We start from the raw sequence: 21503 nt of genomic DNA, 5'->3' as shown, positions 1-21503 counted from the left end.
GGGTGTTGGACAGTATAAAAGAAAAACAAATCATTGCACAGTAATGTAGGGTCATTTAAAATTTAAAACGCAACTTTTAAACGAAACATTTTAATGGGAGGGTAATTGACCATTGCCTTTTCCAGCTAGGTACTGGTCTGTAATCAGTGATTAAATGTCTTCATTAAAATAAATAAATAAATAAATAATAAACAAAAGCAAAATGAAAACAACTTACCCTGTCATCATCACTCTCGTCAACTTCCCTGAAAAAGAAAAAATATATTTAAAGAAAAATTCAAACCTGCTCGAGTGGCCACCTCTATTAAACAGTCATCTTATGAGGCCATCTTTATAATCTGAGTCATGTAATACAGAGTGACCTTATTAAGTAGTCAACTGTCTAAGAGACCATATTCTCATGATTCTGGTTACATCGAATAATATATGTTTGTCTTTATATATGTTTATTTTATATTTTTATTTATTTTAAAAATTATTTATCTAGTTTATATTTATGTCCAATGACTGTAAAACTATTAAATATATATAATATGAATTATAGCTTTACAGAGACAGAAATATTCGATATCAATTCTAGTGCTCACTTTGGTGGCTCGTTTAACTAATATATTCATCGAACCCTTGATTATAAATATTACCCTTGATTATAAATATTCCTAACAAGGCAACAATGTGTGCGTGCATGTACGCACATTCACGCACGCACACACATATACACAGTCTACATTCCTATTAGATCAAAGCCGACTGTGTATATACTTATTTTGAAAGAAATCCGCAGACATATATTGGACTTAAGAGTTGCCTCCCACAACAAACCAGGTAGTTATCTCCCTTTGACCTGTCTTTCCTTTCCTGAACGAAGTCCTGAGCCAGCGTAATTCGACACCTGCGTGCTCTGAATGTGCACGTTAAGCCCTATGTCCTGACCTAAAATCCTGTCCCTGTCTTGGACGAAGGAGCTGATCATGGTCCAACGATAGGCGTGTGCTATAACGACTTGCTCTGAACGTGCACGCTAAAACACTTGACTTGACTTGACTTGACTTGACGTGAAATCCTGTACCTTTCGTCGTGTGGAAGACCAGGGACACATGCACGAGTTTTCTAGGGAAAGGATACAACTTCAAATATGGTATTCCACAAAAGACTAAACTGCCGTACACAAATGCGACATTCCAAACAAGATCCCTTACCCACTTTGAAATTTTGATAAGAGAGTGAGCATCCTAACCTTGGATCCGCATATAATTGATTACAAGATGGACGTACCTTATTATTACTCCGTTTGGAGCCCCGTTACCTGAAAAAATAATTTTAGAAAGATAATACGTTGGCCGTTATCCAAATGATCACAATATGCTATAAACAAACAAATTTAACAATATACACAAGATGTCATTAGGTATGTATGGCATTTTCCTTTGTTGCATAATTTACAAAATACATACCATATTCGTTTTTCATATATAATTTTCTTATAATAATACATGTATGTATAATATTATAGAACGCTAGTTTCTCTTTTCAATAATAAACATAACTGAATTTTAATAATTCATCAGTTTATATATTTAACTATTACTAATGCAAAATACAAACACAGCTACAGTATTAATAAACGCCGTGTTCGCTCTTTTTTCGGATTGCTCTCCAAATGCGATTCTTAAAGCTATAATCTCGAGTATATGTTTGTAATTCACTGTTTTACTTCTGGTAACACGTTATTCTTTGATATCATTTGGACGCAATCTCTCGTTTAAATCATGTAAAACTGTATTAATTGGCCATTTGATGTTCAAACTGCGAGATTCGTTCTCCACTATAAGAATTTATTTTTGTGAATTTGTTTTTTAATACGTAGATTTTTAGGCAATATTTTGAGTTATATTCAGTAGGTCATCTGCCATAGTGAACATTTTAACCTTTCGTCAACACTTACTTATGTAACCTTTCGACCTCTTTGAAATCGTCTCATCACCCATCAAAATGAAAGGCTGCAATCCCATTGGTGGCTGAAATAAATATGGCGACTGTGGATCGAAGATACTGGGTTGGGAGAGGCCCCTCATTCCGTGCCTGACCGTGTAGAACGTGATTGGCGGACGAGTCCTGATGGGCGGGCCCTGTGTGTGGAACACAGGGTTTGCGTGATACTGTAGCTGGGCTGGGGCCATGCGAGGTTTCTGTCGGATGTGGCCATTGGCTGAGGCTTTGATTAATTTCTTTTCTTTCTTGCCTTTTCTGGATTGTCTGAAATCATTTTAATAGAATATAGATCAAATCCAAAAAGGATAAAATAAATATATCACCAATAAAAGGAAAGAAAGTTGATGTTAATTTATTTAAAATATAACCAATAATAAGAATGAGTTATCATAAATAAATACGAAAATAGCTAACTGTGGCATTGGCATTTATGACATTTCACCTTTTAAAAGTCATTTCACGTCATTTCAACTTATTTTCGTGCTTACATCCAATTAAGGTTCAAGCACGCTGTCCTGGACAAACACCTCAGCTATCTGGGCTGTCTGTCCAGGACAGTGGGTTAGTTGTTAGTGGTTAGTGATTAGTGAGAGAGAAGTCGGTGTAGTGGTATTACACCTACCCATAGAGTTGTTAAAACTCGCTCTGGGTGGGAGCTGGTACCGGGCTGCGAACCCTGTACCTACCAGCCTTATGCCCGATGGCTTAACCACGACACCATCGAGGCCGGTTTAAACAGTGGAATGTTTTGTTTCGGGTAAAGTATTGAAGGGAGACAACTCACTTGACAAGACAGTAGACGGTGATGATGACGAAGAGAAGGAAGAATAATGCCCCCGCACTAACTCCTGCTGCGATGACACCAGTGAGCGCGTCGGCCTCCGCCATTACTCCTACAAGAACAAACAGTAACCACATGATTAGACATGATTGATTCTTCTATCCAGTCATACATAACGTCGACTATCATTTTTATTTGTGCTGTGTATAACATAGACGCATTCAGGTTTATTCCTGAACAGACATTTTCACAACTTTTTTGCTTTCTTTTTTTCATTGTAGCCGGAAGAAAAATCGTTACCTTTGAGAGAGAGAGAGAGAGAGAGAGAGAGAGAGAGAGAGAGAGAGAGAGAGAGAGAGAGAGAGAGAGAGAGAGAGAGAGAGAGAGAGAGAGACAGACAGACAGACAGACAGAGAGAGAGAGAGAGTGAGTGAGTCAGAACCCCAGATTACTGTTGCCGAAAAGCATCACGGACTAAGTAATTACGTATTAGGATTTATGAACCCCCACTTTTTGACATACCGCTTCCCTTACTAAACGGTTTTGTTGTTTTTCAAATATCTATATCCGCCCCTGGGGCTAATTTTGACAACGTGATACAACAAAAGTAATCTAAAATAAGTGGAGTGGCATTAATATGGCACAGTAACAGAGAATATTTGCCAGAATCCCAGTTCACTAAACTATCGCAACTTTGCGATCTCGCAGTACAATGCAAAACGACTTATAACTACGATATGATGTTGCTTAAGTGAGTTTTATTACGAAGTAGGCCGCAAATGGAGAAAACGGGCATTTAAAAACTAAATGGGAAACTTTATAATATTTTATTGGAGGTAACAGCTCCCTTGCATCCACACGAGGTACGGCCTTGAATAGCGTGTTGCAAGATCTGTCCATATAATTCTAAGTGTTATATCTCAAACAGTATTTCCATATTCTTACAGCACAGCCAAACCATTTGCAAACGTATCTACAGCCAACATGCATTTCCTTTACTGCCCACGCATTAAAATAGGCCTACTTCTTTGATTTGCAGTATAACGAGTTTTAGGATACATAATATACGGTATTATTAACCCATGCTTTTAAACATCTTTGTTTGCCAACAGGGAGGTATGTATTTTCTAGAACTAATTACATGCAAATTTATGTGTGTACTACTTAACTAGAATTAATACATTTCACCGCCACAGTCACCATACAGACTGAAGTGCACGGATGTCTACGGTTGGGATATTGGGTTTGTCGTGGGTGGCGGGGCAAGGGGGTATTGACTTCTCACTATATTTTAGAAGGATAACCTCAAAACTGGTCTCTAACATTACAACGCAGAATCATTACCAAACTGAATATTGGTATGTCTTTGTTTTACTGTGGAAGGATTTGTCTCCAACTCACCAAAGTGACACCCTGATTCGGATATCTTGGGCAGTTGAGACATTTTGGGCTTCAAAACGCCCTTCTCAATGAATATGTTTTTGCTTTCCGTTAGTGCCCAACGGCAAATGATGGGAATTTACTAGTAATATAGATGCAGATATACAAAGTTTGTTAAAGTTTGTTTTGTTTAACGACACCACTAGAACACATTCATTTATTAATCATAAACTATTTGATGTCAAACATTTGGTAATTTTAACTCAGTCTTTATATGCATCATCCCACAGACAGGATAGCACAAACCACGGCCTTTTTATATACCAGTCGTGGTGCACTGGTTGGAACGAGAAATGGCCCTATGGGTCCAACGGCAGGGATCAGCGCATCATGTGAGCGCTTTACCTCTGGGTCACGTCCCGTCCCTGATAAACAAATCCTTCTATAAAAGGCATCCATGAAAAATAATTTTTATGTCAGCTCGTATATTCTATATATCCTGAATAGTTTTGTCCTTTATTATCTTTGTTTGTTATTTTTGTTTGTTATTTTTGTTTGTTTTTTATTTTTTTTACAATATCGAAATCTTCAATCTAGCAAAATTGAAATCACTTCTAGCAGTTCACAGTAAAATAACGATTCCTCTGTTTTATGTTTATCCTCGTCTGTCTGTCGATCTCTCTTTCACCCCCCCCCTCTCTCTCTCTCTCTCTCTCTCTCTCTCTCTCTCTCTCTCTCTCTCTCTCTCTCTCTCTCTCTCTCTCTCTCTCTCACTTTTTTCCCCTTCATATTCTATGACGACGAAGATATATTACCTTCGATATATTTAACTTGTCAATGCCACCCTGTCCCCGTGTGTAGCACAGTCACATGTATTTTGTGTCAGTAGGCCTAATATGTGTTTGTAATAAAATCATATCTATTCTCCGACTGCACGCCCCGGGAAGCCATAAATAAAATATTTAGTCACGATGTGTGCTTGTGCAGGTCCTTGCAATTAACCAGGATGAGGCTCTCCCACAATGACGAGATTGTATACTCTCAACAATACCCTGTATTACAAGAAATACAATATGCCCAGGAGGCCGCGATCCTTCTTAAAAGAATTCATGTCTGACAAAATTTTAAAAAGTAGGCCACCGCGTTAGGCTATAAGATCGAAGTGGATATTAAAACGAGACTTCAGAGATCAGGAAGTGTGACACTAGTTTTTTGTGTGATTATAAATAAATACGCACACACACACACACACACACACACACGCACGCACGCACATACACACACCTCATACACACACATACTTCATATTACACATACATACCTCATTAACACACACACACACACACACACACACACACACACACACGCACACACACACGACACGACTCATATATACGCACAGACAAAAACACACATATACACACCTCATACACACATACATTAAACAATGTCTGTATCCTTGGACATTAAACAATGTCTGTATCCTTGGACATCAAATATGCAGCCACACATTCAGAATTAATCTTTTTCTTTTTCTTTTTCAGCATAACTCAATAAAGTTAATCTCAAGAAGGTACTACCTACAATATGTAAACAATGTTACTTCCTTACATTATGGTCGTCATAAATCATGACCCGGCAGTAGAAGAGTCAATACAATACATTGACTGATTTCGGCGTCGTGTCTCCAGGGAGTTTGGCGATTAAAAGATCATGAAAGGCCACATATATCCTTACAGCCCGACATCTATTAACATTAACATGGATCGGACACCGAGCAAGTGAACTGAAAGGATGGTTGATGGCACGACAAATTGGACACTGGGCGAAGAACTGTATGAATGTTGACCCCAATATGGATTGGACACCGGACTAGTGAAATGAATGGAATTTTAACCACACAATGGACTGTATATAAGGCTGGGTTGTGTAAACAAAAAAGTTTAAGTTTGTTTTGTTTAACGAAACCACTAGAGCACATTGATTAATTAATCATCGGCTAATGGATTATATTTGATTTGTTTTACTAGTTTATGTACATATATATATATTTTTAATTTTGAAAACCATTTACCTTTTAGCTCTACTTTAACAGGATTTGGGGTTCGAATCCTCCACTCTGTTCCAAGTGAATGTTCGTTATTTCAATGCATTTAATCACCGGACTCCCATAAACACTTCGCTCGTCCCATTTGTCGTGTCGTGGAGTATAGATTACGTTTGATAGCGAGTCCTCTTCTATAATAGTGGGCCGTGGGGTTGCTATTGTCGCCAATAAACCCTACCCATTAACGCTTCGTGGTGCTGTTTAGCAAAGTCATGAGAAAATGAGCCTAAGAATCGGTTACTTTGTTACAGATTTTAAACAGGACCGGGTGAATGGGGAGTCACAGGCCCGGGTGAATGGGGAGTCACAGGCCCGGGTGAATGGGGAGTCACAGGCCCGGGTGTATGGTGCAATTAATGGTTAGTTGCTCACTGACCACTAACAACTAGCCATTAATCCCTGTTCTGGACAACCTGTTGGGCTATTTCTCGTTCCAGCCAGTGCTCCGCAACTGGCGTAACAAAGACCGTGGTATGTACTGTCCAATCTGTGGGACTGTGCATATAAAAGATCCATTGTTGCTAATCGAAAAGTGTAGCCCATGAAATGGCAACAGCGGATTGCCTCTCTCAATATCTGTGTGGTCCTTAGCCATATGTCTGGCGCTATATAACCGTAAATAAAATGTGTTGAGTGCGTCGTTAAATAAAACATTTCCTTCCTTCCTTCTGTTCTGGACAAGCAGCCCAGATAGCTGAAATGTGATAGTGTTTGTTGCTAGCTTGGAACAGTCCTTTGTTATTAATAGTAATCTAGTCAACTAAATATTTCTTTCTTATTGTATAATCTCCTATAAATGTATCTGGCATTTCATAAGCCAACTGTTTCAAATCCTGTCTGGAGATAATCAGTTGGAACTATTCACCCTGGATCCAACGGCTGGCGTGAACCTTCAATAGGTATAAGCAATAGTGATCAAACATACCCACACCCTCCGTTGACATACCGTGAACTGCCACACATCGCGTGTGTTTCTATAAGAAATGTACCCACAAAAACCCAGTATCATAAAACGTTTGTCGCGCACCACCTCATGGTGCTGTGATACTGACGTAAAACAAGATTTAGGTGTTGAAAATGATACATCCAGCAAACAAAGCAAAAAACCACAAAAAAACACCTGAAGGACAGGTTTAACAGGTATTACAATTGTAGCCCAATGTTACACATGGTTATTGAAACCTAGACGTCAAATGCGCAATACAGATCACCTATGGTTTAAGCCAGGTTTAATCCATGTTTTTATAACTAACCGTTAACCCAGACATGAAATGTGTGTGTGTGTGTGTGTGTGTGTGTGTGTGTGTGTGTGTGCGCGCGCGCGTATGTATATGTATGTACCAAAGTATAGCTAATTGATTAACCGATTTTATAAAAAAAAAAAAAACGGGGGTCCACGAATGAGGATTGATCCTGGAATCCATCATATGCCAGACAAACGTTCTACCACCGATAATCGATCCTATGACCCGTCGCACCCCGGGCTACACCTCCTTCCTACGTTTTTAGTTAAACCCACCTAGCGATAAAACAGATAAGACGATGTATGACCGTTGGTATTAGCAATACGTGTACGTTCCCACATATTATAATACACAGTGTGGTATTTTCGTCTTTGTGGTGGTGTGACGTCGACGTCTCAGCCCCAAGCTTCCTGCTGCCCGTGTCAGACAGACCGTGACGAGACGGGTGTCAGCCTGCACTATGTGGCTATCTACGTGTAATATTACAGCAAGTCGCGTCCACGCCGAGTGTATGTCAGACAAAACACGTTATGTGGGGAGTGAAAAGAAACCCTTGGAGTATTTAATGTGCCATGTCACGTCATGGGCACGCCCGTTACACCGGACTCGGTGGTGTAGTGGTTAAGCTATCAGATTTAAGGCTGGGAGGTTGAGGTGTTGGTTGTGGTGGAGGTTGAGGTTGTGATGGAGGTTGAGGTGGTGGTTGTGGTGGAGGTTGAGGCATTGGTTGTGATTCAGGTTGAAGTACTGGTGGAGGTGGAGGTGCTGGTTGCGCTGGAGGTTGAGGCATTGGTTGTGATTTAGGTTGAAATACTGGTGGAGGTTGAGGTACTGGTTGTGCTGGAGATTGAGGTTCTGGTCGTGTTGGAGTTTGAGGTGTTAGTTGTGGCGGAGGCTGAAGTACTGGTTGTGGCAAAGGTTGCTGTGCTTCTTGTGGTGGAAGATGAGGTGCTGGTTGTGATTGAGGTTGAGGTCATGGAGTTGAGGTGATTGTGGTGATCGAGGTTGAGGTTGTGATGGAGGTTGAGGTGCTGGTTGTGGTGGATGTTGAGGCATTGGTTGTGATTCAGGTTGACGTACTGGTTGTAGTAGAGGTTGCGGTACTGGTTGTGATCGAGATTGAGTGGTGGAGGTTGAGATACTTGTTGTATTGGAGGCGGATGTAGTGGTCGTGGTGGAGGTTGAGGTGTTAGTTGTGTGGAGCTTGAGGTCGAGGTGCTGCTTGTAGTGAAGGGTCAGTACTGTTTGTGGGGAGGTTACGGTGCTGGTTATGGTGGAGGTTAAGGTGCTGGGTATGATAGAAGTTACGGTGTTGGGTATGGTCGAAGTTAAGGTGCTGGGTATGATGGAGGTTAAGGTGCTAGGTATGACGGAGGTTGAGGTGCTGGGTATGATGGAGGTTAAGGTGCTGGACATGATAGAGGTTAAGGAGCTGGATGTAGTGGATGTTAAGGTGCTGGGTATGATGGAGGTTAAGGTGCTGGATGTGATAGAGGTTAAGGTGCTGGATGTGATAGAGGTTAAGGTGTTGTGTACGGTGGAGGTTAAGGTGCTGGTATGATAGAGGTTAAGGTGCTAGGTATGGCGGAGGTTAAGGTGCTGGTATGGTAGAGGTTAAGGTGCTGGGTATGATAGAAGTTACGGTGTTGGGTATGGTCGAAGTTAAGGTGCTGGGTATGATGGAGGTTGAGGTACTGGGTGTGATAGAGGTTAAGGTGTTGGGTATGATGGAATTTAAGGTGCTAGGTATGGTGAAGGTTAAGGTGCTAGGTATGATGGAGGTTAAGGTGCTGCATGTGATAGAGGTCGAGGTGGTAGCTGTAGTGGCGACACCGTTCTCATAGCCTCAATGTTTCTTCCACACTACTTTTAAAATGATAGAAAAGATGATCCAGTCAGAAACATCTGCAGCTATGGTGTGAATATGATGGTCGAGGACACTTTTTAAAATAATCCAGTAAGAAAGGAATGTGTATTTAATGACACCCCAGCACAGTGTTTAATCACCGGCTACTTATAAGTCTAACATGTTGTTATTGCGACACCATGTGGACTACTCTGACAGATTGCCAGCGTAGAATATTTTATATCTGCTTTCCCACAGGCAGAATACCAGCCGTAGAGCAATTGCTGGAATAGAGGAAAACGAGATAGTTTATCCACTGGGATATGATCTATACAGGTTACCCTACAGGAACTCGCATCTCAAGTGAGAACGCTGCCTCTGAGATACAGCATTAGTTAACAAGGAAGGACATGTTTTATTTAACGACGCACTCAACACATTTTATTTACGGTTATATGGCGTCGGACATAAGATTAAGGACCACACAGATATTGAGGGAGGAAACCCGATGTCGCCACTTCATGGACTACTCTTTTTCGATTAACAGCAAGGGATCTTTTATATGCACCATCCCAAAGACAGGATAGCACATACCACGGCTTTTGATGTACCAGTCGTGATACACTGGCTAGAACGAGAAATAGCCCAATGGGCCCACTGATGGGGATCGATCCCAGAACGACCGCGCATCATGCGAACGCTTTGTCACTGAGCTACGTCTCGCCCCCTCTGTAGTTAACAAAGCCCAAGAGATCAAAAAAGGTTTTTTAAAAAAGAAGTTTGTTTTGTTTAACGACACCACTAGAGCACATTGATTTATTAAACATCGGTTATTGAATGTCAAACATATGGACGTTTTGACACAGTCATAGAGAGAAAACCCGCTGCATTGTCGCATTAGTAGCAAGGGATCTTTTATATGCACCATCCCTCAGACAGGATAGCACATACCATGGCCTTTGATATACCAGTCGTGGTGCACTGGCTGGGACGAGAAATAGCTCAATGTGCCCACCGACGGGGATCGATCCTAGACCGACCGTGCATTAGGCGTGCACTTTACCACTGGGCTACGTCCTCCCCCCCCCCCCCCCCCCCCCCCCCCCCAGAAAAGACTTAACGACATGTCTAACGAAGCACTGACAAAACTGTGAAAAGACAAATGTGCGCAGTAGAGGGAGAATATGCGGCTGCGGAAAAAAATATACATTCATAATATCAGAGGCGGCTCTAGGTGGGGGCAGGGGCCCGGTGTCCCAGTTTCAAATTCCTCCCGTATTCAAGTTACTCCCCGGTAATTTGAACCTAGTTTCAGATTACAGGAGTTGTTTGAACCTAGGTTCAAATTACCCCGGGGTAGTTTGAACCTAGTTTCAAGCTACCCCCCCCCCCCCTTAGTTTCAAACGACCCCCCGGGGATAGCCTGAAACTGGGGGGTAACTTGCACATATATGGTAGTTTAAAATTACCCCAAGTTTCGGATTAACCCATTTAATATCTCAAACTAGACGGCGATTCATGAACGTGTTGTGAATTAGATTAATTTTACATAGTGATATTTCCTGGGGAGAAAAATGGTGAGTGACTGAATCATTGTTTAACGTCCGTGTATATACACAGACGACGTGATGTCGACGCAGGAAGGGGCTATACGTAAAATATAATAGGACAGACATATTACGTTTTCTATTATTTACGTATTGACTATTAACAGTTTATATCTGTAAGATGTCACATTTTGGTTTGTATTCTCGAAATATTTGCTTAAAGATAAATTCTGATATCCACTCTATCTAGGTTTCCATACTTTTTATGCAAAATATGTGTTCGTGTAATATGAATTTTCATATTTTATAGGAATACTTAATATATATATCAACGTTTCGATGTAAAAAATATACCCTATTTGTGAAAATTTACTGGTTGTTGGGTGGGGTAATTTGAAACTACGGGGGGTACTTTGAACCTAGGTTCAAATTACCCAGGGGGTAACCTGAACCGGGGGGTAATTTGAACCTCCTACATTTTGCGATAGTTATAATTTTATTATATATTAATTTTATATTTTTACGATCCCCCTCCAAACCTTCCCCAAAGTTCCCTTAGCATTCCACCTCATGCCACTGCCCCCCCCCCCCCCCCCCCCCCCCCCCCCCCCCCCCCCCCCCCCCCAAATGGATTTTCTGGATCCCACCACTGAATATATTTGATTCTGTTCCTTCAGATACTCTTAAGTTGCATCAACAGACACGCAAATTTATACAACATTATTATTTCATATTTCCCCAATCATCGATCTTTACTTAAATGTCGAGATATCATTTTCATTCTACCCTTGATGAACTACCAATCTAACGTGCAAAAAGCAATAAAACAAGCATAGTGAACAAACACCAAAACCCCAACAAAACCATTGCTTCCATCTCCCTATTTTAAAGTACCCAGATCATGAAGGTTTTTATTGTGTGACATCCAAAATGAAATCAGAAAACATCACGAATGTCAACATTCCACGTTCTCCGTGACAAAGACTGCCACTTCCATTGAAATATTACCATAGAAACCTGTATTATTCTGACCTACGCAGCCGAATACTGTGGCAGCGCGGTAAACAGGTGTATAGTTGTAACGATACCTGCATGTGATATTACAGTAAACCGTGTATACACAGGAATCACGTAAGTGTACAATTGTAACCGCACACCGTTAACAATCCTCTGTGCTGTGCAATAACTAATTTATGGTGCATATATAGTTGTCCTGTCCTAGACAGAGGAGTCGGCCGAGGCCGGTACCTGTACCCACGCCAGTCGTGCGCTACAACAGCTTGCTCTGAATGTGCACGTTAAACAGTCAGTCCAGTCCAATATATTTGTATAGAGATAATCTAAAAACAGTTCCGTAAACGATTACATAATGATGGTTGGGACGTATTCGACTTCTAGTCTTATAATGTTATAGAACATTGCGACCACAGATGAATTTTAATACAATTGAATACCGTTGGTTCGAACCCAATCGGCTCGAAACAAATCGGTGCTCAAGAAAGTGTTCGACCCATCGAGTAGTTCGACCTGACTATTCGATCAACATCGTGTAAGTGTAACTCGGGACTTCATTTGTAGTTAGAGCGTTGCGGAGTATTCGACCCTTCCGAGTTGGACCTCAAAGAGATTCTACTGTATATATATATATATATATATATATATATATATATATATATATATATATATATATATATTGTGAGTGGTGGATATATGAGAAATATTGCCTTTCGAGTAATCAATCCTGGAATAACTTAAACTATTTAGTGCTTTAATGTATAGCACTATCGGTAGTTGGTACATATATTATAAAACAAAGTTTGTTTTGTTTAACGACACCACTAAAACACATTGATTTATTTATTATCGGCTATTGGATGTCAAACATTTGGTAATTCTGACATAGTCTTAGAGAGGAAGCTCGTTACAGTTTCCCATTAATAGTAAAGGTTCTTTTATATGCACCATCCCACAGACAGGATATCACATACCACGGCTTTTGATATATCAGTCGTGGTGTCATGTATTATAAACAAAATTAAAATTAGTTTTGTTTAACGACACCAGTAGAGTACATTTATTTGTTGATCATCGGCTATTGAATTTCGAACATTTGGTAATTCTGGCATATAGTCTTAGAGAGGAAACCCGTTAAATCTACCCATTAGTAGCAAGGAATTTTTTTATATGCACCATCCCACAGACAAGATAACACATACCACAGCCTTTGATACACCATTCGTGATGCACTGGATGGAACGAGAAATAGCCCAATGGGCCCACCGACGGGAATCGATCTTGGACCGACAGCGCATAAAGCATGTGCTTTACCACTGGGTTACGTCCAACCGTAAAATAAAACAATGTCACTTTGGTAATTTCATAATGTCCTGTTTGAACTTACAGTGCAATGAGTGATATAATAATATGGGAATAAAGTGTACGAAAGACGGTTTGCCCCTAGGCACTAGGTGTGTTGGTGAATTCATAATGTCCTGTTTGAACTTACAATGCAGTGAGTGAGATAATAATATGGGAATAAAGTGTACGAAAGACGGTTTGCCCCTAGGCACTGGGTGTGTTGGTGAATTCATAATGTCCTGTTTGAACTTACAATGCAATGAGTGAGATAATAATATGGGAATATAGTGTACGAAAGACGTTTTGCCCCTAGGCACTGGGTGTGTTGGTGAATTCATAATGTCCTGTTTGAACTTACAATGCAATGAGTGATATAATAATATGGGAATAAAGTGTACGAAAGACGTTTTGCCCCTAGGCACTGGGTGTGTTGGTGAGTCCTGTTTGAACTTACAATGCAATGAGTGAGATAATAATATGGGAATAAAGTGTACGAAAGACGTTTTGCCCCTAGGCATTGGGTGTGTTGGTAATTTCATAATGTCCTGTTTGAACTTACAATGCAATGAGTGATATAATAATATGGGAATAAAGTGTACGAAAGACGTTTTGTCCCTAGGCACTGGGTGTGTTGGTAATGTCATAATGTCCTGTTTGAACTTACAATGCAGTGAGTGATATAATAATATGGGAATAAAGTGTACGAAAGACGTTTTGCCCCTAGGCACTGGGTGTGTTGGTGAATTCATAATGTCCTGTTTGAACTTACAATGCAATGAGTGATATAATAATATGGGAATAAAGTGTACGAAAGACGTTTTGCCCCTAGGCACTGGGTGTGTTGGTGAATTCATAATGTCCTGTTTGAACTTACAATGCAATGAGTGATATAATAATATGGGAATAAAGTGTACGAAAGACGTTTGCCCCTAGGCACTGGGTGTGTTGGTGAATTCATAATGTCCTGTTTGAACTTACAATGCAATGAGTGATATAATAATATGGGAATAAAGTGTACGAAAGACGTGTTGCCCCTAGGCACTGGGTGTGTTGGTGAATTCATAATGTCCTGTTTGAACTTACAATGCAATGAGTGAGATAATAATATGGGAATAAAGTGTACGAAAGACGTTTTGCCCCTAGGCACTGGGTGTGTTGGTAATTTCATAATGTTCTGTTTGAACTTACAATGCAATGAGTGATATAATAATATGGGAATAAAGTGTACGAAAGACGTTTTGCCCCTAGGCACTGGGTGTGTTGGTGAATTCATAATGTCCTGTTTGAACTTACAATGCAATGAGTGATATAATAATATGGGAATAAAGTGTACGAAAGACGTTTTGCCCCTAGGCACTGGGTGTGTTGGTGAATTCATAATGTCCTGTTTGAACTTACAATGCAATGAGTGATATAATAATATGGGAATAAAGTGTACGAAAGACGTTTTGCCCCTAGGCACTGGGTGTGTTGGTGAATTCATAATGTCCTGTTTGAACTTACAATGCAATGAGTGATATAATAATATGGGAATAAAGTGTACGAAAGACGTTTTGCCCCTAAGCACTGGGTGTGTGAGATGGTGAATTCATAATGTCCTGTTTGAACTTACAATGCAATGAGTGATATAATAATATGGGAATAATGTGTACGAAAGACGTTTTGCCCCTAGGCACTGGGTGTGTTGGTGAATTCATAATGTCCTGTTTGAACTTACAATGCAATGAGTGATATAAATATGGGAATAAAGTGTACGAAAGACGTTTTGCCCCTAGGCACTGGGAATTCATAATGTCCTGTAACGAAAGACGATATGGGAATTGTACGCCCCTAGGCACTGGGTGTGTTGGTGAATTCATAATGTCCTGTTTGAACTTACAATGCAATGAGTGAGATAATAATATGGGAATAAAGTGTACGAAAGACGGTTTGCCCCTAGGCACTGGGTGTGTTGGTGAATTCATAATGTCCTGTTTGAACTTACAATGCAATGAGTGATATAATAATATGGGAATAAAGTGTACGAAAGACGTTTTGCCCCTAGGCACTGGGTGTGTTGGTGAATTCATAATGTCCTGTTTGAACTTACAATGCAATGAGTGATATAATAATATGGGAATAAAGTGTACGAAAGACCTTTTGCCCCTAGGCACTGGGTGTGTTGGTGAATTCATAATCAGTTTACTTTTTCTACCAGTAATAATCTTTCGGAGACAAGATAATATAGTTGTCGTCGAAATCAAAACCTAATAACTTTTAAGTTGTGTCGATATGTTTGTTTGGAAATCATTATATGAATTAGATCTTAAATATATAGCGGATAATCAGCAGCATATCAGAAGATATAGCATGTATTATTTGTCAATAATTAGGCAAATCATGTTTGAGCAGAATCTTTTCCTTCAGCTGAATACATCTGTGATATGTTCCACTTTATACAAATTCTAGTTTGACAGTTTAAACATGAAGCATTACTTTATTAAATCAATTCCAAATGTGTATAAAGTATATATTTCTGAATTAAAGGCATACTGTCACGGATTTAAGGACATTTTGTAATTGGTTAAATGGACATTTCTAACTTTGCTGTATTGTAAGATGTTTCCGACTAATAAAATAATTATACGATTAAACCGTACATTAAATATATTTTCTTGTTTAGAATATCAGTGTCTGTATATTCAATGTGTGTCTGGTCGTCTTAATATTTCACGAAACTGGATTTTGTCTTCAAATATGTTCGTACGTACGACAAAAACTATATTTTAGGAAATAAGATGAAATGTAACCTAGTACAAATATTAGAACAATCAGAAAGACGTTTAATATACAACTACTAAAAAGAAGAAAAATATATTTGATATGTAATTACAATCGTTAAAAAGTCTCTGTTAGTCGATAACATCTTAAAAAGTGCAGCAAACTCAGGAATGTAAGACCACTACACCCTCTTTTCTCTCACTAACCACTAACAACTAACCACTAACCCACTGTGATGGACAGATAGTCCAGACAGCTGAGGTGTGTGTCCAAGACAGCGTGCTGGAACCTAATTTGGATATAAGCACGAATATAAGTATGTATTAGTGAATGAAAGCTATCGCGCTTCATGTAATAAAGAATTAAATTGACGTGATGCATGAAGGATGTTGGTTCTGGCTTTGTGATGATAATGATTACTCTGATTTTCCCATGTTAACGGAAGATAACTGCAAGTTGGACGTTGTGTAAGAATTCAACAGATTAGTCATTTAAAAAAAATTGTATTTTGTATATCAGTGTTGACACAAAGGTCGTTACTACGTTTTACCATTGGACGACAGCAGCATAATGACACACACAGTTGGAAGAAAGAAAATACGAGAGTGCAGTGTCGGCGGGGTTTTGAATAAATCTGTGCAGATATTACAAGCCTTCTCCGTGTATACATGTATATTTGTTACCCGCGGTGTCTTTTATGTACAGCAGGTTTCACCTAACTTCTTTAGAGGTAGAATTTTATAGCTGAATGATCCATGACTCAATGTGAACACATTGATAAACAGTTAAATAGCTGGCTTTATAAATAGTGATTACACAGACATAGATCGGACACCTGTATTCTAGTGAGTGTGTAACAGACAGGTATCTTCCGTCTCAAAATCTATACATGTACACACGTCTTTGGTGTTGTACCGTGTCCATAGAAATTTAACTGCGTAACTGCATTCGTAATGAATAATATATTAAACCAAGAAGAGAGAGAGAGAGAGAGAGAGAGAGAGAGAGAGAGAGAGAGAGAGAGAGAGAGAGAGAGAGAGAGAGAGAGAGAGAGTATGTTCCGCGATTATGTCACGGTACATATTACATATTTCAAACTGAACTGTATATTACAAAATGTGTATTAATGACACATATAACTTAATTGTATTGTGCACAGGTGAGTGGAAATATTTAAACTTAATCTATAATACGATGTATATAATAGTGTATTAATTAATTAGAAAAAGAAAATTATAAAACAAAACACACACACGACTGAGCTAAACTCTGGCCCATTACAACAATGTATAATATAAAATAAATGTATCATTAGTGTTTATTTTTAAATAATATTTAAAACCTGCAAACATGAGACTCAACTGGCGAACATATAAGACATGTCAGAATCAGCAGACCCATGCACCCTCTTTTTAAGACAGGTCAGAAAGTCTATTGTATACTATATGTCGCAATTACCGAATGTTTGACATCCAATGGCCGATGATTACTAAATCAATGTACTCTAGTGGTGTCGTTAATCAAAACAAACAAATTTAATGTTTTCGTCGGCTATTACAGCTGTTTTCATTACAGTACACATTACTTTTAACTTCTTACTTATCAGTTTTAACAAATCTAATGTGGATTTTATTTTTTGCCATACTGGTGTTTGATATATTTGATGTGAAACAGAAGGGTACATACTTCGATAACTAAGGTCAGTGAATTTAAAATACCTCATACAAGTTTGAATACGACCTGTTTTGACCTGTTTGTTAATAGCTTTTGTGCACTTTATGTCTAAAAACACTTTTTCAAGTTGTTAATGAAATGCATGCAGGAAGTGAAATCACTTAAAATTGCGCTGAAATTCTTACACGAACAGCTAATTAAAAAAACACATATAAAGTGTATGATTGTTTGTAAATGCACAACTATTGTAAAACGAAGATGAAATATTAGATACCGATGTAAATGCCTTGTGATGTTTTAATATTGTTTTGATATAAAAACACGTTGAAAATATATGGTATATAAGTTATTTATGGTCAACATCAGATAACTGAATTTTATTGTCACGGTGTTGGGTACATACTGTACAGCTAAATGGGTTTATATATGTATTTATAAAATGTAATCATACATTTAGTTTTCAATCTTAAAGCACTGTTAAAATCTTGTCACTAATAACTAATGGTGGAGGTGTTTTTGTTTAGTTTTTTTTGTCTCGTTTTTGTGTTCTAACAATACAGCACATTATTACTTACAATCTATGGAGGCTTTTATTTCTTCTAATTCTTTTTTGTCTTTTTTTTTTTGTCTTTCTTTTATGTATTTTTTTTATGTTATTGTAGTTTTATTTATATAAGGATTATTGTAACACTGATTAACTCTTGTTTCTGTAACCCTGATAATCCAGTGCTAATTGGGTACATTGTCTGAACAAATCGGCATATGGTACCTAGAAGTGACAATCTAGACCAAGTGGATTATACGTTATACACATACAGTATAAGGTTTATTACACAGACAATTGTTTTAACGAGAAGCCGCTAAATGCAGGATTGCTTTTGCTATCTAAAGCCAGATTATGTTAATCTCAGTATAGAAATAACTAATGTCCGAATTGTCCAACTACACTTCCACCTCTTCCCCGAACCACTGTAAACATCTGACATATGAAGAGCAGGCTATAGCTTAGTGTTAGAGTGCTCGCTTGAGGAGCGATGGGTTATGGGATCGATCGCCCTCCATGGACTATTGTTTCCTGTCCCAATCAAACAGACAGTTTCATCTTTTGTGGCCTACTTCATGTATCTATACGAAGCAAGTGGTACATCAAAGGCCGTGGTATGTACTGTACAATCCTGTCTATGATATGACAGATACTTTGCTGCTTAGTAGTAGGAGTAGCTATTATGGCGGCAATGTTCTGGCTTCGTTCCTCTCGATCAAGTGTCTAAACGCAATTTTCTTAGACACTAAATAGCCGTAGTTTGAAATGATCTGATGTGTCGTTCAATTCCTTTCCTTTCACGACTAATTAATTTTAAGGTCATTTCATAGTTGTTAATTATTTTGACGAGCGTACAAACCGTCTTCTTTTGGTACCCCTCTCAATCCACCCCTTTAAACCGCACTACTGCAAAAACTTCTGTTTTATTTATTGTTTTGGCCGTTTTAAAACAGAATGCTACCCACCCACCCCACCCCACATACATACACAAACACAGAGCATATTTAGTAACCCTGAGAAAATGTTAAAAACTGTCACGGGCCTTTTATATAAGTGGGGCGGGATGTAACCCAGTGGTAAAGCGCTCGTCTGATGCACCACGACTGGTATATCAAAGGCCGTGGTATGTGGTATCCTGTCTGTGGGGTTGTGCATATAAAAGACACTTGCTACTAACGGACAGAATGTCGCGGATTTCCTCTCTAAGACTGTATGATACAATTTGTAAATGTTTGACATCCAATAGCCGTAATTAATAAACCATTGTCCTCTGGTGGTGTTGTTAAACAAAACAAATGCTGGGTTGTTTTTTAATAAGTGAGATATAGATCAATAAATTTCACTAACGTCGAGTCGTAATTATAAAACACAAAGACAAACAAACAAACAAACAAACAAACAATAAAGCTTGTATTTGTGTGCTACATATTATATACTGTCTTGCCCAAATGACGGAAATGCAGAGTAAGATCATTTAAAGGGCCAATCCTGAGTTTGCTGCAATTTTTAAGATGTTATCGACTAACAGAGACTTTTTGACAACTGGAATTACAAATATATTTTTCTGCATAAAAACTGGCCTCGGTGGCGTCGTGGAAGGCCATCGGTCTACAGGCTGGTAGGTACTGGGTTCGGATCCCAGTCGAGGCATGACATTTTTAATCCAGATACCGACTCCAAACCCTGAGTGAGTGCTCCGCAAGGCTCAATGGGTAGGTGTAAACCACTTGCACCGACCAGTGATCCATAACTGGTTCAACAAAGGCCATGGTTTGTGCTATCCTGCCTGTGGGAAGCGCAAATAAAAGATCCCTTGCTGCCTGTCGTAAAAGAGTAGCCTATGTGGCGACAGCGGGTTTCCTCTAAAAAAATATGTGTGGTCCTTAACCATATGTCTGACGCCATATAACCGTAAATAAAATGTGTTGAGTGCGTCGTTAAATAAAACACTTCTTTCTTTTTTTTTCTGCATAAAATATCAGTGGCTGTATATTAAACGTGTTTCTGATCGTTCTAATATTTCTACTAGGTTAAATTTCATTTTATTTCCTAAAAAGATTTTTTTCGTACGTACGAAATTATTTGAAGACAAAATCCAGTTTGGGCTTCTTACAAATATAAGACGACCAGAAACACATTGAATATACAGACACTGATATTTTAAACAAGAAAATATATTTAATATGTCAGTTTAATCGTAGAAATATTTTATTAGTCAGAAACGTCTTACAATGCAGCAAAACAAATGTGCAGAACAGATCGAACAATAACGTTACAAACATCATTAATTAACACACAGCATTCGTAACAACTAATAAATTGTCTATTCGTTTTTAAGAACCATAAACAAAAATCTTAATATGAAACAGAATTTACAAATAAAAAGACGACAAAGTGCATATTTTATTTTTACCCAAACTAAGTGATAAATGTCATTTCGCGGGTTATGGACACTTGGCTAAGTAATGTCTAGCCCGCGGTGTCCTGCTATCTGTTATAAAACTGTCACAGTGACATCTATGTTGCGAGCAAAACAAGTCTGACAACTCTAACATGCCGCCTTTGTTCTTACGTGTACGTACCAACACCACCGGTGTACAATAAAACATCATTGTAATTTCATGCATAACCGAGGACGCATTGTAATTTCATGCATAATTACTGCATGTATATGCAACAATAAAATAGTTATGTTTTATTTATGCATATGCATACGCATTTTTTATTATTATTACAACAGAAACCGCACCCTTCCCGTTGTTTCTTAATAAATGTGCAAATAGTTTGTGATGTACATGTATGATTATCACACACATATAAAAAAAAAACATGCACAAAACACTGAAAACACACACACACACACACACACACACACACACACACAGAGAAACACACCACAACCACAACCACAACCACCACCAACAACAACAAGAGTGAACACATTTCACTATTCTGTACACACACACACACACACACACACACACACACACAGAAACACACCACAACCACAACCACCAACAACAACAACAAGAGTGAACACATTTCACTATTCTGTACACACACACACACACACACACACACACACAGAAACACACCACAACCACAACCACCAACAACAACAACAAGAGTGAACACATTTCACTATTCTGTACACACACACACACACACACACACACACACACACACACACAGAAACACACCACAACCACAACCACCACCAACAACAACAAGAGTGAACACATTTCACTATTCTGTACACACACACATCCC

General features: G+C 38.8%; 2 protein-coding genes across 2 annotated transcripts in view; both read right to left on the bottom strand.

Moving 5' to 3' along the window:
- Positions 1–21503, bottom strand: part of LOC121378304 (formin-like protein 5) — a 38680-nt gene that overhangs the window by 6643 nt on the left and 10534 nt on the right. The window contains exons 2-5 of the mRNA XM_041506412.1: positions 2777–2885; positions 1946–2256; positions 1276–1306; positions 218–245 (exon numbers count right to left, since the gene is read on the bottom strand). Of these exons, the coding sequence (XP_041362346.1) occupies positions 218–245; positions 1276–1306; positions 1946–2256; positions 2777–2885 (479 nt within the window). The remainder of the gene's footprint in view (positions 1–217; positions 246–1275; positions 1307–1945; positions 2257–2776; positions 2886–21503) is intronic.
- Positions 8216–9809, bottom strand: LOC121378306 (cell wall protein DAN4-like). The gene has a single exon (XM_041506414.1). It carries the CDS (start codon positions 8918–8920, stop codon positions 8384–8386), a length of 537 nt encoding a protein of 178 aa, XP_041362348.1. The 5' UTR covers positions 8921–9809; the 3' UTR covers positions 8216–8383.

This window comes from Gigantopelta aegis, chromosome 8 (assembly GCF_016097555.1).
Source record: "Gigantopelta aegis isolate Gae_Host chromosome 8, Gae_host_genome, whole genome shotgun sequence".
Lineage (NCBI taxonomy): Eukaryota > Metazoa > Mollusca > Gastropoda > Neomphalida > Peltospiridae > Gigantopelta > Gigantopelta aegis.
The sequence above is the reverse complement of the archived record's forward strand: the minus strand, read 5'-3'. Positions and strand labels throughout refer to the sequence as shown.

What these genes read in the sequence shown, in the direction of transcription:
- LOC121378306 (XM_041506414.1), bottom strand. Translation starts at nt 8,920, where the DNA reads ATGTCCAGCACCTTAACCTCCATCATACCCAGCACCTCAACCTCCGTC.